Source organism: Pteronotus mesoamericanus, unplaced genomic scaffold (genome assembly GCF_021234165.1).
Source record: "Pteronotus mesoamericanus isolate MK-2021 breed Mesoamerican mustached bat unplaced genomic scaffold, CSHL_Meso_final contig_80, whole genome shotgun sequence".
Lineage (NCBI taxonomy): Eukaryota > Metazoa > Chordata > Mammalia > Chiroptera > Mormoopidae > Pteronotus > Pteronotus mesoamericanus.
Genome location: NW_026555261.1, coordinates 969,445 through 984,779, shown reverse-complemented (window position 1 = coordinate 984,779; position 15,335 = coordinate 969,445). Strand labels below are relative to the sequence as shown.

General features: G+C 60.1%; 1 protein-coding gene across 1 annotated transcript in view; it reads right to left on the bottom strand.

The window, feature by feature from the left end:
- Positions 1–15,335, bottom strand: part of DHRSX (dehydrogenase/reductase X-linked) — a 56,812-nt gene that overhangs the window by 30,720 nt on the left and 10,757 nt on the right. The window contains exons 2-3 of the mRNA XM_054585019.1: positions 13,949–14,056; positions 11,439–11,507 (exon numbers count right to left, since the gene is read on the bottom strand). Of these exons, the coding sequence (XP_054440994.1) occupies positions 11,439–11,507; positions 13,949–14,056 (177 nt within the window). The remainder of the gene's footprint in view (positions 1–11,438; positions 11,508–13,948; positions 14,057–15,335) is intronic.

Genomic DNA, 15,335 nt, shown 5'->3' with positions numbered 1-15,335 from the left:
TTGCACGGATCCCAGAGTCCACAGAGGCCAAGTTCCAGGCACCCTGGCGTGCACGGCGTTGCTACAGCATGAAGACGATGCTCTGCGTTGATCAGATGCGCGCGTGCCTTCAGCCGCTAAAGTGTTTGGAGCCCGCTCATCGAAGGACCGGCACGGGGCGCGGGTCCCGACCTCGGCTACCGCGGATATCGCTGCTGTGAAGTCGGTGGGCTTGTATTCTTTCACATCACTGCTTCGGGGTTCGTACGACGAACCCAGGCTCCCTTAGGACCCAGAAGTGACATCGCTGGGTCCTAAGGGAGCCCGAGGGGAGGGGTTTGGAGGGCTGGCGGGAAGGGCGAAGGGCGAAAACCCCAGGGACCGAAGGGGTTTTCGGCTGCGGGGGAAGCAGACAGGTCAAGTCTGAGAGAGAGCGCTGGGCAGTGAATGCGAGAGAGAGAGAGAGAGAGAGAGAGAGACGCCCCGTGTGCCGGCATCGCCGCCTGTCCAGCCCAGGGGACCGTCCACCGTCCTCGCAGCAGACGGGCAGTCGGGACCTAACAGCCGGCTCCGAAATGCCAACATCTGGTTCTACTTAAAAATAACCCAAAGCTTCCACACACGGCCCCGACACGGCCGCCTGCGTCATTCGGAAGGTGCTGACGGCGCAGAGCCCGGCCGACCGCAGATCCTGGGAGCACAGAGCAAGTGGCACACAGGGTCTCGCGAGGGCACAGAGCATGCGTGCCCAGGGGAGACGCAGGTCCCCGGGCCAGGGAGCCCTCTCTTCTGCAGCAGACGACGACTCGCAGGCCGCAGCTCCCCAAAGCAACGCATCGGCGGGAACCCCTTGTCACATACAGGGCTCCGGCCGCACGGACGTCGGCCGGAGTGTGGTGGGCAGGGGAACCAGAGCAACGCCGGCCTGTAGAGCTTTCATTGGAACGTGTCCCCTAAAATGTCCTCGGCTGTGCTGGACTGGGATCGGCTTCTGTGACGGCGTCACATGTGCCATAAAAGACAGTGTCATGAAAAAGGGGGCGTTATTTCTCATGGTCCCCTGCGTACGATGGCTGCGTATCCGAAAGTAATGCCACGTAATATTAAATGTCAACTGGAATTGAAAACGGAAAAAAACCACCTATCAATGAAATGCCCAAAAGGAGAAAACACAGACAAGGCTGCAAGAGAACGTCTCTGTGTCCGTTCTGTGTCACTGATTAGCATCACGCTCGCTCAGTCCAGCCTCGTGGTCGCAAACGGCAAGATTTTGTTCTTATTTGGCATCGATCGTAAGGTATATAAATGTCAAGCCCCTCCACAGTGCACCTGGAAGGAATAGAATGTTGTATGTCAACTGTCGTGAAGTAAAAATAACGGCAGCTAAAGCGCGGTCCGTTCCCCCGGGCGTTGGGCAAAGGCAAGAAGCCCAGCTCCCCGGCAGCAAAGGCAGCATCGTCACGCGACCCTGCTCCCGCCTCCAGCTGCTTGGTGTTTGTCTGGGAAGCGCCCTGTGCCCCCCCCCCATTTCTCCCGCCTGCAGGGACCCTCCTCAGCCCTTGCGTTACGTTGTTTGCTTTTGCCTTCGCTCTTTCTCCGGGGCCCAGGAAAACCACAGCTCCATGGGTCTTGTCAACAAACACAGATCCACAGGATATAAAATTGTCCTCTCTGTGAGTTTTACTCACGTACCCAGAGCCAGCATCGTGCTCAGACTGTTTGGGCGAAAATAGAAATAAAAACAGCTGTTTTCCTGGGGTCCTGTTTTCCTGCAGCAGAAGGGCCCCCCCCCCCACCGCGCCCGCCACCCCCCGCCCCCAGCTCGCCTCCGTTCAGGCAGAAGGGAGGCATTACCGGATCACGTGGCGCAGTTCTCAGCAAAGCCTAATTTCTGTCGGCCAGCGTGGGGACTGAACGCAGCAGTTCTGTCTGAAGAACTGTCCGCATAGGCGTGTGGGGGAGAGTGTTTCCCTCGCCCCAAAGCAAAGCACAAAAGCCAATTCTCAGAGGGGAGGAAAAAGCAAGTCGGTGTCCCTCTCGAGGCTGCTGCCTGTCGCCTGAACAGGTGGCGTTTTTCTGACCCCGGTGGATGTCCTGCAGAAAGGGCCTGGCCCCCGCCCTGGCCCAAGGCTCGGTGGGTTAGAGCGTCCTCACGATGAGCCAAGGTCGTGGGTTCGACCCCCCGTCAGGGCACCTACAGCAATCAACCAACGATGCATCCATAAGAGGAACAGCAAAAATCACTGTTTCTTCCCCCTTCTCTCTGTCTCTCAAATCAATCAATATTATAAAATTTAAAAAAAAAAAAAAAAAAAGGAAAGGGCCTGGTCTCCTCTTTCCAGCTCAAGAGCTTACAAACCTACCAGCCACCCCGATCGGGGCCCCCAGAAGTGTCCAGGCGGGAGCCCATATCTGGAAGTAAGGTGTTTGCAGGTGGGATGGAGGGAAGGATCTGAGAGGAGGTCGTCCTGGGTCAGCGGGACCCTCTGTCCAAGGACAGCGTCCTGAGAGGAGACGGAAGAGGAGAGGCAGACCCAGGGGAGACGCCCCGTGGAGGTGGACGCAGAGAGGGAGGGACGCGGCCACCGGCCCAGAGACGCTGGGGGCCCCCGGAGCTGGGAGAGGCGGGAAGGCCCCTCCCTGGAGCCTGGGGAGGGAGTGCGGCCCCGGGGCCCCTGGCCCTCAGACGCCGGGTCCCCAGGATGCGAGAGATGACACATTCTTTGGGTTACGTCCCCCGCCCCCCGCCCGTGGCAGGCACTCTGTTGTGGGCGCCCCAGGGAAAGCCACAAACGAACGTGGTCTTCAGCGCGTCCTGTGCGCGGGGCGGCACAGCACACAGTGCGTCCGCCACTCTCTCTGGCGTCCTCAGCGTGGGGACGTGTCTGGTACTAGTCACGACCTAAAGCTCTCCGTGGCCCAAGGCGCCGTGCGCCTCGACGCTCTCCCAGCCCCGCCTGCGAGACCCGGTGGCGGACTAGGGAAGAAGAATGAAAAACGGAAGATGGAAAACAGTGTGTTACGGTGGCGGCGATCTCTCCAGAGGCTGCGAAGGCTTCCTTCCCCGGGCGGACGCCGACAGAGGTCCCCATGGGAATGACAGGAATGAGAAAGAATGAGCCCTCCGTGCGGGCGAGGGGTCGGAAGGCGCAGCCAAGGCATCTACATGATCAACGAGCGCTGCTGGGAAATTGTCCCCCCCAGGAACACGGCACGGTCGGCGATGGCCTGGGGTGGGGGGCCTTTTCATTCCCTCGGAACTTCTTTGTCTGATGAACTCAGCGCTGCGGGCGCCGGCGGGGGAGGTTTCCTAGGACGTGGCTATTTCTGAGGACAGCCTGTGACCTTCTGAGAGGCTGGCAATCGCCCCGTGGGTTCGCAGGAGGGTGAACCCAGGCTGGTACGACGGAGGGAGAATTTGCGGGCTGAGCGCGTGCGCTGGGGCTGCCCGGCTGCGCTCCCATAAAGGAACTCGAGCTGCGCAGGCACTGAGGTTCTCATGAACCCGGAGGCGTGTTTGCAGAATCAAAGCCATGAGGCCGATTATGAGGGTCGTTCCCTGGCTGAGCACCCAGCATCCCCTCTAGCAGGCACCCGGGAATCCACGCCCCAACGTCGGTCTTTCCTCTTAGTTTTGAAATCGCGGGTCAGCTTCCTTCCCCACGGCCGCGGGGACAATGTGGGGGCAGCAATACGGTCTCTGGGTGCCGAGGGACTTGGGCGGATCAGCGAGGAGTGGAGGCACAGAGCTGTCATCTGTCCTGCCAGGGCAGAATCTGAAACAGTAGCTCAAGATTTCCAGCTTTTCTGCACACGTTTCCCATGGCCGTGGAGGCAGACAGTCTCCAGCCTCGTGGCTGAAGACAGGAGACGTGTAATCTCTCATAGCTCTGGGGCCAGAAGCCCCACGGGAGTCTCCCCGGGATCAGGCCAGCGCATGCGCAAGGGACAGTCGGTGACGATTTCTGGCTTCCGGAAGCTTCCCGCGTTCCCGGGTTCCAGGGCCCTTCCTCACACTCACGCGGCCAAGTTTCTTCCCCTGCCGGGCACCTTCCGCGGGGCGCGGCCTTCACGTAATTCGGATTTGAATACAAGGGCCATCAACAGGGAAAGAGAGAGAAGAGAGAACCAACCACTTCCCCCACACCCCCTGACAACCTCCGTACTCCTCCTCTTTTGCTGGACAGACTGAAGAGCAAGGCGAGTCTCTCTGATCTGCATTTCCCAGGAGAGCGAGCCCTATCGGGGCCACCAGGCGCCCCGTGCAGATGTCACCGGAGATGCCATGGGTTTCGTTGCAAAACGGCTATAGAAATACATATTTTGTGTTGGGCAACATCCAGCCCTAAGACCAGGGTGAAGGCCTTGCCAGGGCCGTTCTAACGTAAGAAGGGTCCAGTGACTGAGGCGTTTCTTACGTTGCTGCGGGAGACCAGGCCTTCACGTACACCGTGCATCTCCAGCGAACGTGAGGACCGTGAGTTCGCGTGGCGTGCGCCCTTTGCGAGAGCCAGCCTGAGGGGCGCAGTGGCTGTGTTAGATGGAATTTCTTCCCGGAAACCCCCTTATCAAAGGACAGAGGTACCTGCGGAAACGAGTATGCACGTCCGCGGACGCATGGGTGCTTCCGGTTTGAGGAAACGTTACCAAGGTGCCGCTCAAGACACACGCGTTAAAAATTAAGGGGATACCACGTCCGAGGGCGGAGAGACAGTCAGGTTAGCTGCCGCCAACAGGCAAGCTGGCAACGACCTTAAGTTAAACATGATGCCAACGCAGGCACCGGAAAGTCACAGGATCAGGGAGCCTCTCCGGGAGCAGAGCATCAAAGACATTGCGGTGGGACAGACACGAACAGGACATCTCGTCCCCCCGGGGACCCACGAACGCGTCTGGGCATGAGCTTCGGATTCCTGCGAGGCGGCGTGGCTCACTACGCAACTCCCTGCCGCGAAGAGGGCGTCAGCCCGCATCCTCCTCATCCTCGCCACCTGCATCGGCGGCATCCCGTCCTCCGCTCTCATCCTCGGGCGCACGGGCCTGCCTCCGGCTCTCCCCGCGGGTGGCCCGCCGGGCTGCGATGTCCGCATCTTTGTGGGGAAGTCTCGTGTTCTTCAGGAGACATCCTGGGGGTCAAATATATTAGCCCAGAACCAAGATACAACTCCTTTGTGCCGCAAAGCACATCACATTCTTACTAAAGGATACTTGGTCCTTGCGCCCAGGGACCCTGCTTGGCTGTTGCCTTTTTTTTTTTTTTTAATGTGTGATAACAAATAAATAAAGGCGTCACGGGTGACTATTCTTCCTTTTTGTTTTTTCAGGACACGCTTCCTGATTTGCTTTGTGGCTTTTCTGGTCTTTGCCCTCGGTATTTTCCTTCTGCACAATCCTATGACTGCCAGAGCCCACGGCCTTGTTCTTATTTCCTCCCCCGGGTCCTCCGTTAGCTGTGCTGTCTTTCCATTTCTGACGAGTTCACGACGGTCGAGCTCCGTGCGCGGCCGCCCCGGATGCCCCGGATGCCCCAGCTCGTGGCCGATCGTACCTGTCCTCGTTGTAAGCGATTTCACGGCTGGCCGGACACCTTCTCAGCCTCCCTGCTCCCCAAGGAAAAATCCCCGTGCGCGCGGGCCCTTGGCCCTGCCATGGGAACCCGTAAAGTCTGCTCCGAAGGCGGTTCCTTGGACCTGCTCCTCAGCACACAGGGACCGCAACAGAGGAGGCTCCACGGGCAGAGGCCTGGTCGCCCCAGGGTGTGTGGGGGTGCCGATCGCGCGGGTAACCTAGGCGAGCGAGTCCCACAGACTCATTCTGGGAGCCATACACAGGGGCCGCCAGGAGGGGCCGCGGACCCCCGATGGCAAGAAACGTGCAGGAAAAGACAGCGTTTGTCCCCGAAGCATTTTCTGTCACTCTCCACGGAAACTCTGGCCCCATCAAACACCGGCGCCCGACCCCCCTCCGCGGCCCCTGACCCCTCTGTCTCCTCTCTGGGTCTGGGGATTTGGCCCCTCTAGGGACCTCATGTTAGCGGAATCATAGAGTATTTACTTGTCCCTCTGTGACGGGGGTAATGAACTGAGCCCGTGCCACAACTGCCTTCCTCCTCAGTCCCCAGGTGAATCCATGACACTTTGGCGGGAAAAGAATGGCAAGGGAGCTCCCGTGGGCACCTCCCGGGGCACGTGCCCTCTCTGGAAGCACTGGGGGTTCTGCAGTGTGGGAAACAGAGGAAAGGGCCCCAAATTTCCCCCCCCCCCAGCCATTGCTTCATAAATGACAGCTCTAGCGATGAGACGGCACCATTCTAAGAGCTACAGTAGGTCCCGGCCGGGTAGCTCCGTGGGTTGGAGCTTCATCCTAATACTCCAAGGTTGTGGGTTCGATCCCCGGCCAGGGTGCAGAGAAGACTCAACCCGTGAGGCATCAGTAAGTGGAACAACAGATCCATGTTTCCCTCTCTCTCTCTCCCTTTCAAATCAATACATAAAAGCATGAAAACCTCCAGCCAAACACAGAGGCCTTTGCGGCATAAAGGGAGGGTCTGGAGCAGGGGGCGCTCCCATGGTGACATGCAGCTGGCAGGAGGGACACGGGTGCCGGGCGGGCGCCGGGCGCCCGGGGCGGGGACAGAGGCCGGCGGGTGGGCGGGGTCGGTGCGCCCTGGGCGGGGCTCTCCCTCCGCGGGCCGCGCGCCCTGCGCCCTGCGCGCGCTGTGTTCCCCGCGGCACACGGAACCCCACGGCACTGGGGCTGGCCCGTCCCACTCGCTGCCGAAGCCACTCCTGCTCCCTTCTCTGGTGAGTGGTGCGGACGACAGGCGTCGCTGAAACCACGCGGTCCTGTTCCTGGTAATTCACGCGGACAAGGGCCCCCGTGGGCGGAATGGACAGAGGTTCCTGAGCGGCCGCGCCGGCAGAAGGGAGGATTCGGCACCGGCCGCTCACCGGAGGGGCGGCTCGGCTCAGCGGTCGCGCAGTCGGCAGTTGGGAGCCCCCCTGAGCTCTTGACTCTAACCCTGACCCCAAAATCTAACCTCCAGCCGCTAACCCTGACCTCAGCCTGTAACCTCGAACCTCTAAGTTCTAACCCTGACCCCAACCTCTAACCTCCAACTTCTAACCCTCACTCCAACCTCTAACGTCCAACCTCTAACCCTGACCCTTACCTCTAACCTCTGGGCTCTAACCCTGACCCTGACAGGCAACCGGGATCCTGACTCCAACCCGAACCCCAACTTAACCCTGACCGTGATGGTGACCCTAAACCCTAACCTCTAACCCTAACCCTGAGCCTAACCCTATAGCCCAAGCTTTAGCGCTGACTCAAACACCGAACCCGCCCTCGAAACCCCAGTGCTCGACTGTGAGCCCTCGGCATACCCCTAAGTCTCGTCCTAAACGCTCGCCCCTAACCCTGAGCCGAGCCCCGGCCCCCACTTCCCCTGGCAGACGCAGCGGTGCTCGCGTTTGTCACAAGGGCGGCCGGCGCGAACACGCTCACTCCGCCCCGCGGGAACCCCCGTCCTGCCTGCCCCTGCGTGGCCGTGCGGATTCGTGAGCATTCACGGTCCCGCCGAGGCAGGGGGTGGTGTCCTTAGGGAAATGAGCCCTCGAACCCTGCCAAGACGCAGAGGAGTCCCCAGGGCCGGGGACGCCGGGACAGGGGCCGCCTGAACGGGCTGCGCGCTGTGTCCTCCGCACGTGCTGGGAAAGGCGAGGCTCTGGGGTCAGCGACGGATCGGCAGTCGCTGGCCTCGGGGGAGGGACGGACCGCGGGGCACAGAGCGTCCCAGGGCGGCGAAACGCCTCTCGGCGGGATCGCGCCACAGGGGACGCACATCGCCGTCCCTCTGGCCACGCCCAGACCCTGTCCAGCAGCAGGAGGGACGGCGGAGGTCAACGGTGGACTTCAGTTCCCCCAAATCTCTCCACCTGCGTTCGTCAACTGTAACTAGACTGCAAAGGAGGGACGTGGATGGACGTTGGCGGGGTTTTCAGCTGGTGTACAATGGCCGAAAGTGGAAGCCGGGTTCTGTTTGTAAACATGAAAAGTATGGAGAAAAACAGGTCTGGCCGTACCTTCCGGGCGAGGGCATACCACGCAGTGACCGTCCCTACCTGTCCCTGGCCCCAGAGAAAGAGCGTGTGTGTCAGAGGGGAGTGGGCTCTGGACCTGTTGTTTTTCTCGACGGGAGGTGGCGCCCTGTCCGGGCGCCGCGGGGGGCCAGAGCGTCGCCCCGTGTACCCGCAAGTGGCAGGTGGCATCCCCAGTCTTGCATCAACACCTCTCTCTCTCTCTCAAATCAATAAAGACGTAGCCTCCCCTGAGGATTTTTTTAAAAAAAGAAATAAAAAAGGCATTCTCATCTGTTCCCCCGCGGAATGACCCCCACATCACAAGGGCCCTTCTGCAAGGGGGGGTGCCTAGCGCCCTGGGCACGCCACAGAAGCTCCGATGGAGGCCAGCGATAAGGTGGCGCGCTTAGTCAGCCTGCACCTTGCGGAGCTGCCCCGCGGGAATGCGTGACGACGCACCAGTGATGGAGGACGTGAACCCAGGAGAGGCGTGGGTCCAGGCACAGATGGGCAGGGCAGGCGCTGCCGGCGGAGCCCAGGCGTGGCCTCGCCGTGGGCCGCGAGGCCATGGGCACGCGTCCGCCCGCGGGGCGGCGGCGAGAAGGTGGGCTGGAGGCACAAACAGGGCTGGGGCGGCCCCCAGGACCCGCGAACTATTTAGGTGCGAGCCAGGCGGGAAGGGAACCTGGGGACAGGCAGAGACAGGCGGCCCCGTAACCCGGGCAGGGAAGCCGCTGTGCCTCGAGCTCCGAAGAGCAAAGTGTTGCCATTTCTGTGTCCTCTGCCCCTGGGCACATGTCTGTGTCCCTGGCAACTGCCTTTGGAAAATGACACTGCAAGTACATGAGCCTCAGGGATGCCAAGTCCAGCAGAGGGAATAGAGTGGATAAGATTGTAGTAACTGTGCACGGGGCCCGCTGGGTGCTGGAAACGTCCGGGGACCCCTCTGGGAACTATACAAGTGTCTAAGCACCATGCCGTACACCGGAGGCGAACAGAATGCGGCATGTCAGCTACGTTTTAATGAGAAGGCAAAACGATGACATTTTTGGATACACGAATGTGGCGTGAATTTGTCATGACAGACGCGCAGGCAAAGAAATGCTCAAGGAAGTTCCTGAGGCAGAAGAGACGGTCCAGGTGCCACGCGGGACCCGCGGGCAGGAAGGAGGACCGGGGGCAGGTACTGAGCATCCTCCCCGCCGACACCCCACCTCTACCTCCACCCTGCTCGCTGCGCCCACCAAAACTCAGCTCCAGGAGAGAGGCCTTGCCCATGAAATGTGCCCATCGACAGCGTGCGAACACGTATCTTGCAGGCTTGAACGTTCCTTAGGGTTCCGTGTCTACCGGCCGGCCGGCCCAACGGGTGTCTCCTTCGCTCATGGGAGGGGGCACCGTACCCCAAACCACAAACCACCAGGACGCACGCCCCCGGAGAGGGAAGGACCACAGACGTGTGAACGAAGGAGCCTGGCACACACAGGCGCGCACACAGAGCTGAGGGGGTCCAGCCACATGCTGGCCAAACACACATTTCCCGTCAGAATCTTTTCTTTCAAATAGCCTTTACGTTTTTCTTTTTTATTTTCCGTGACCGTTGACATTATCATTTTGTACTCGCGTCAGAGGTGCAGCCTAGAGGGTGGACAAGCCCCAACCGTACAAACCGGCCCTGGAATGTAATAATACATGCGTGTTATTACAGTAACATCGGCTCTCTGTGTGCCCGGCGGTGCATCCTGTGACGATTGCGTGACCGCCAGTTGGTACCCCAGCATCTTCACACACGGCGCACACACGTGGGACCTGCTGTCCCTCTTCCATTGACAGAGCCCTGCCAAGAATGAGCCTCTCCCTGGCTCAGTTGTGGAACCGTTTCAGGCTCCACACTTCTCCAGTTTTTATTTTTTTAAACGAGGGTCCTACTCTATGTCTAGATCCCACGGCCGCCGAGGTTCCCCGCGATTCCCCACGGGACGATGGTGAACCAGTTGTCCATCATCCTAAAGGTTGTAGTCGCTCATTCGCAGAGGCGGTAACGGAAGGAGGGTCCCTGGTTATTGAATTTAAAAGCATCCTGAGAGGTGTTCACATGAGAATGGACAGACAGACAGCGTGGCGGGGAGTGAACATATTGGTAAGGTATTGAGCCGGGAGGGAGAGCGGAAAGACCGACGCCAGAGCGCGGGTCCCCACCTTCACCCTCAGCAACGACGCACACCCCCTGCAACGAGCAGAGCCCCAGCAACGACGCACACCCTCATCGACAACGCACACCCCCGGCAACGACGCACACCCTCGGCAACGACGCACTCCCCCTCGCAACGACGCACACCGTCCGCAACGACGCACAGCCTCCGCAACGACGCACACCCTCGGCAACGACGCACTCCCCCCCGCAACGACGCACACCCTCCGCAACGACGCACAGCCTCGGCAACGACGCACACCCCCGGCAACGACGCACCCCCCGCAAGGACGCACAGCCTCGGCAACGACGCACACCCTCGGCAACGACGCACTCCACCCCGCAACGACGCACACCGTCCGCAACGACGCACAGCCTCCGCAACGACGCACACCCTCGGCAACGACGCACTCCCCCCCGCAACGACGCACACCCTCGGCAACGACGCACACCCTCGGCAACGACGCACACCTTCAGCAACAACGTATACCCTCAGCAACGACGCACACTCTTAGCAACAACGCAGAGCCTCCGCAACGACGCACCCCCTCAGCAACAATGCACAGCCAGGCTTCTGCACAGAAGGCTCTGTCTTTTCCATCAACTCAGCGACCGTGACAAGTGGGACATCCTTGCTCCCCAAAGAGAGGAGACATCATCGCCTCCCCCTGCCGGCCTGGCGGCCCGTGCCCAGAACAGAAACGCTGACAAATACGTGTCCCTTCCATGCCCTACTTTCGGCACTGAAACCTGAATCTCAACATCCAGAACGAAAGGAAGCCTCTGAGTCACCGAGACAAGGCCTTCTTATCGGGGGGAACTTGCTTCCCCCGACAAATAAGAGCTAGCGTCCCACCTTTGTGAAGAGCGCTGACACTTGGAACAGCCATATACGGCCCGACACAAACCTTGGCTCCTGCCAGGGTTCGCTAGATGCATCACCCCTGCGCATCCAGGTGGCAGAGTCACTCCGCAACACTTTCTGCTTTCCTCCATTCAGAGCTGGTAAAATGGCCTGCCAAAAACATCCGCCCCTCCCCCAGGGGCAGGGCAAGCAGCAGGCCCAGCCCCCCGCCACGGTCACGTCCGCCGGCCTGACCCCGATTCAGAGTCCCGGGGTCGGCAGGCCGCAGGCGGGACGCGCACACGGAGGGCCAGGACGCACAGCCACGGCCGAGGAGGGTTACCTTTGTCATTCCACGTCTCTTCCTGTATCTTCCTCACCGTTTCTTCCGCCTTAGCTCGGTCATTGCCAGCTGAGAGGAGAAGAAAACCTAGGATTAGTGGCAGGTCCCCCGGAAACGAGCCCACGGGCCAAAACTGGGTTCCGGAGCGGGGCCCTCTGTGGCGCCTGCCTGGGACCCAGCAGCGCAGTTTGGGTCGACTCAACCTAGCCCTTGAAGGCCCGTTTTCTTTAGCCCCGTCTGGGCACAAGGGGCGCATTTCTGCGACAGGGCACCTTTCAGGGACGGAGGCAATACGCGCGGGGCATCATGAGCCGCGGCGTGGGAAATGTCGGCAGGGACACCAGGCTCCAAGAAGCGCTTTTGCAGAGGCGTGTGGGCGCGCGCGCGCACCCTCGCTTCACGCGTGCGTGGCTCCCGAGCTGGGAGCGTCGTGACTACAGGGTGTCTCATGATAATGGGGCGTGAAGTGACCGTCAATCAAACTGTCCTGCAGAATGAAGACTGGTCCTCGCCAGCCTTTATCCAATTATCCCCTCAAAGGCACATGGAGGAGGCAGGCTTGCGCTCGTCCTTGGAGCGAGCGGGGGTCGGAAGTGTGGCCCGCGGGAAAGGCGAGGCACAGGCGTTGGCAGCTCGGGGGGGAAAGCAGACATGGGGGTGCGGGGCGGGGGGCGGTGAGGACGCACTGTTCGCTCTCCGTGTGAGTCCAGAGATAAAACACATTCGGCGCCGGCAGGTGCGGAAGGCGATGCCCAACCAACGTCACCTAAGTGAGGTTATCACAGCCATGGCTCAGCCGTTCCTGCGGTGGGCGCCGCATGCTCACTCAGACATGGTCAGAGCACCATTATTGTTATTTTTAACCCTAATCTGAGGATATAGCTACTGATTTTCCAGAGAGGAGGAGGGGGAGAAAGAGAGAGACAAACATCGATGGGGGAGAGGAACATCTACCGGTTGTCTCTCGCGTGCACCGCAGCTGGGAATCGAACCCTCAGTCCTTCGGTGCACGGGACGACGCGGCACTGAGCCGTGCGGCCTCCTGGATGTTTTCATAGCAGGGTTCACTCATGCAACAGGCCTCGCACTTCAATTCGAGATCGTAGTTCCAGATCTGAGCTCACACTCACCCCACCAGGGGGCCCCGCCATTGTTCGTAGAAAGATTTAACGTATAGAGAGATTTAACGTGGCTCCTTAGTGGTTTTCCTGGGTATTTTTGAAATCTGCATTTCCATATCACGGGTGTCTAAGGGTATATACGTTTTCGTCTGCACGTTAGGCATCACGTGACACCCAGGTCCCCAAAAGGGGAAATCCACCTGTGGACGGACCCACAACGTCCCGGGGTGCACGGTGCGTGAGACCCCAGCCCTGATCTGTAACTGTCCTTCTGGACAAAATGATGGGGGGACAGGAAGGGGATGAAGGAGAAACGACGAAGAAACAAATTGATGATAAAGCCATGAAGGAGTCTGGGTACCGTATCCGAGAGTCGGGAGGGAAAGCCATCTCGAATGAGGGAAAAACTCCACTAGGATTTGCATAAAAACATTCATCAGAAAAGGTAGTAATTCAATGCAGACCATGTGCGTAGGAGACGTAAGGAAAGTCATTTTTTTCAAAGCCCATCTCCAGATGTCAGTTTTCCCCAGGGGATTAGAAATCCTGCCCGCCCCCCCCCCCGCCCCCCGCCGCCGCCGGTTCCCTGGGACTATGGACGAACGTCGAAGAGGTTCGTCGGCCCGGTTTCCACGTTTGCGGCCAGAGACAGTTTCTGCATTTCCCAAGAGGACGTAGGGACCAAGCCGAGCCATTAGAGGTTTTTGAAAAGAACAAAAAATACGACGTCTGCCGACGGTGCTCTTCTAACGCTACGCCCCCTATTCCGACGGGGCCTGAACTGCGTCTCCCTGACACCGGGGCTGTCGTGGGAGGTCGCTCTGTAAAGAGGTGATGCATGGTCAAAGGGGGTCCCCAGGTGGCCCTGATCCCGCAGGACTGGGCTCCTTGTAAGAGGAGGCGATGGGGACACAGACACCTCCAGGGAACGCTCGTGGGACGACACAGGGCAAACGGCCGTCCCCGCGCCCAGGAGAGGGGCCTCGGGGCGGGGCGGGGGGGGCCAGCCCTGCCCCCGCCCGGGGCTCAGCCTCCAGGACGGGAGGCCTACGTGTCTGTTGTTTAAGCCCCGCCGAGTCACAGATTTGTTTTGCCGGCGCTGGCACACTAATCCGGATTGATTGCCGTGTTTCCCCTCCCCTGGTGAATCGCACAGACACAAATGCCTGATCCACATTAGGAGACAACCCATACGCACGCCCCCAAGAGGGTCATATTTTCTGTCTCTTTTCCGGTTTTGAACATTCATCCACACGCCTTCTGCGGCGTCTGCTCGACCTGAGCTCATCCATCAGCCAGCTGCCCGCCCGCCCGCCCCCCTCGGTGCGGCGGCCCGCGGCCGCGCGTCTCCCGGCGGCGACAGCCCACGACCCGCGCGGAAAGCCTCACCTATGACCACGCGCATGCCGAGCTTCGCCAGCTGCTTGGCAGTAGCGTAGCCGAGTCCAGCTGTGCCTCCCGTCACTATGGCAACACGGTCCGCTTGGCCCGGGAAGACTGCAGAGAGAGAAAAGGAAACCCGGAGTGAGGTTTGGGAGCAGAGGCACGTTGCCGAGGACTCGGCACCCCGGACGGGCTCCGATCTCGGGGGCGCCTCTCACGTGGCCGTCTGCACCAGTGGCGATCGGACCCTTTCCCGGAGGGCTCACCGCTGGCGAAAGACGCCCGAGCCACGCCTGACCCCCCGCCCGCGCCACCTCCGTTGCTGTCTCTGGAAGACCATGCTGGAATACGTTGCCAGAATGATGTGCAGGAAGGTCCGAAAACCACGCTGCTTGCAGGCATCGGCGAGAGGGCTGGCCCCCCCGAGGCCCCTCTCCTGGGCGTGGGGACGGCCGTTTGCCCTGTGTCGTCCCAGGGCAGCACCCGACCTATCCCTTCTGTGCCTTTGTGGGCCCAAGTGCAGTTTTCGTATTATTCAAGGATTTTTTTTTTTAAAGATTTAATTGATTTATTTCTAGACGGAGCGGAAGAGAGGAAAAGAAACATCCGTACGGGGTTGCCTCACACGCGCCCCCGTCTGGGGACCTGGCCTGCAAGCCAGGCAGCTGCCCTGCCTGGGAATCGAACCTGTGACGATCCTTCGGATCGCAGGCCGGCGCTCGATTCCCTGAGCCCCACCGGCCAGGGCTATTCGGGGATTATACATGTGGGAAAAGTCGTTGGTTCCGTACGGTTCCCAGGACACACAGGGCCCCGCGCGGAGGCATCGGGGGACAGAGGGGGCCGGGCGGGAAACACGAACAGGACAGGGGCCTCCGCTCGCCCTCCTGCAGGGAGGAGCGGGCCAGGCGGGGTGGGCGCGCTGGGGGCCGGCCTGCCCGCAGCTGCCTGGTCCCCGCCCATGTCTCCCACACCTGCCTCAGCCTGGAAGCTTCGGCCGAGCACGTGACGACGGTAGCCAAGGTGGACTTCTGGCGACAGGTCGGGACCCCTAAGAACACGTTTGGAAAGGGACAAAATGAGATCCGACGCTTGCGGTCCTCATCCAAACGATCTTCCGTAAAAAAAGAAAAGAGTCACACAATGAAAACACTACACCCTCCCAGTAAGAAAAGCCTTCGTCAGGGGACGTCACCACGGAGAAGACGACGCAAGCGTCACTGCGGAAAACATGTTTTTGCACGGTGAGAAAAAACAGCACAAAGAGACGTAATGCCCTGGAAGACAATGTGCCCCTCCTGGTAGATCCAAAGGGCTATTTTCCTCATACGGAAAGAGTGCTTAAAAATGAAGAAAAAAAGCATACGCTACCAAGCACAAGGACAAAAATAGC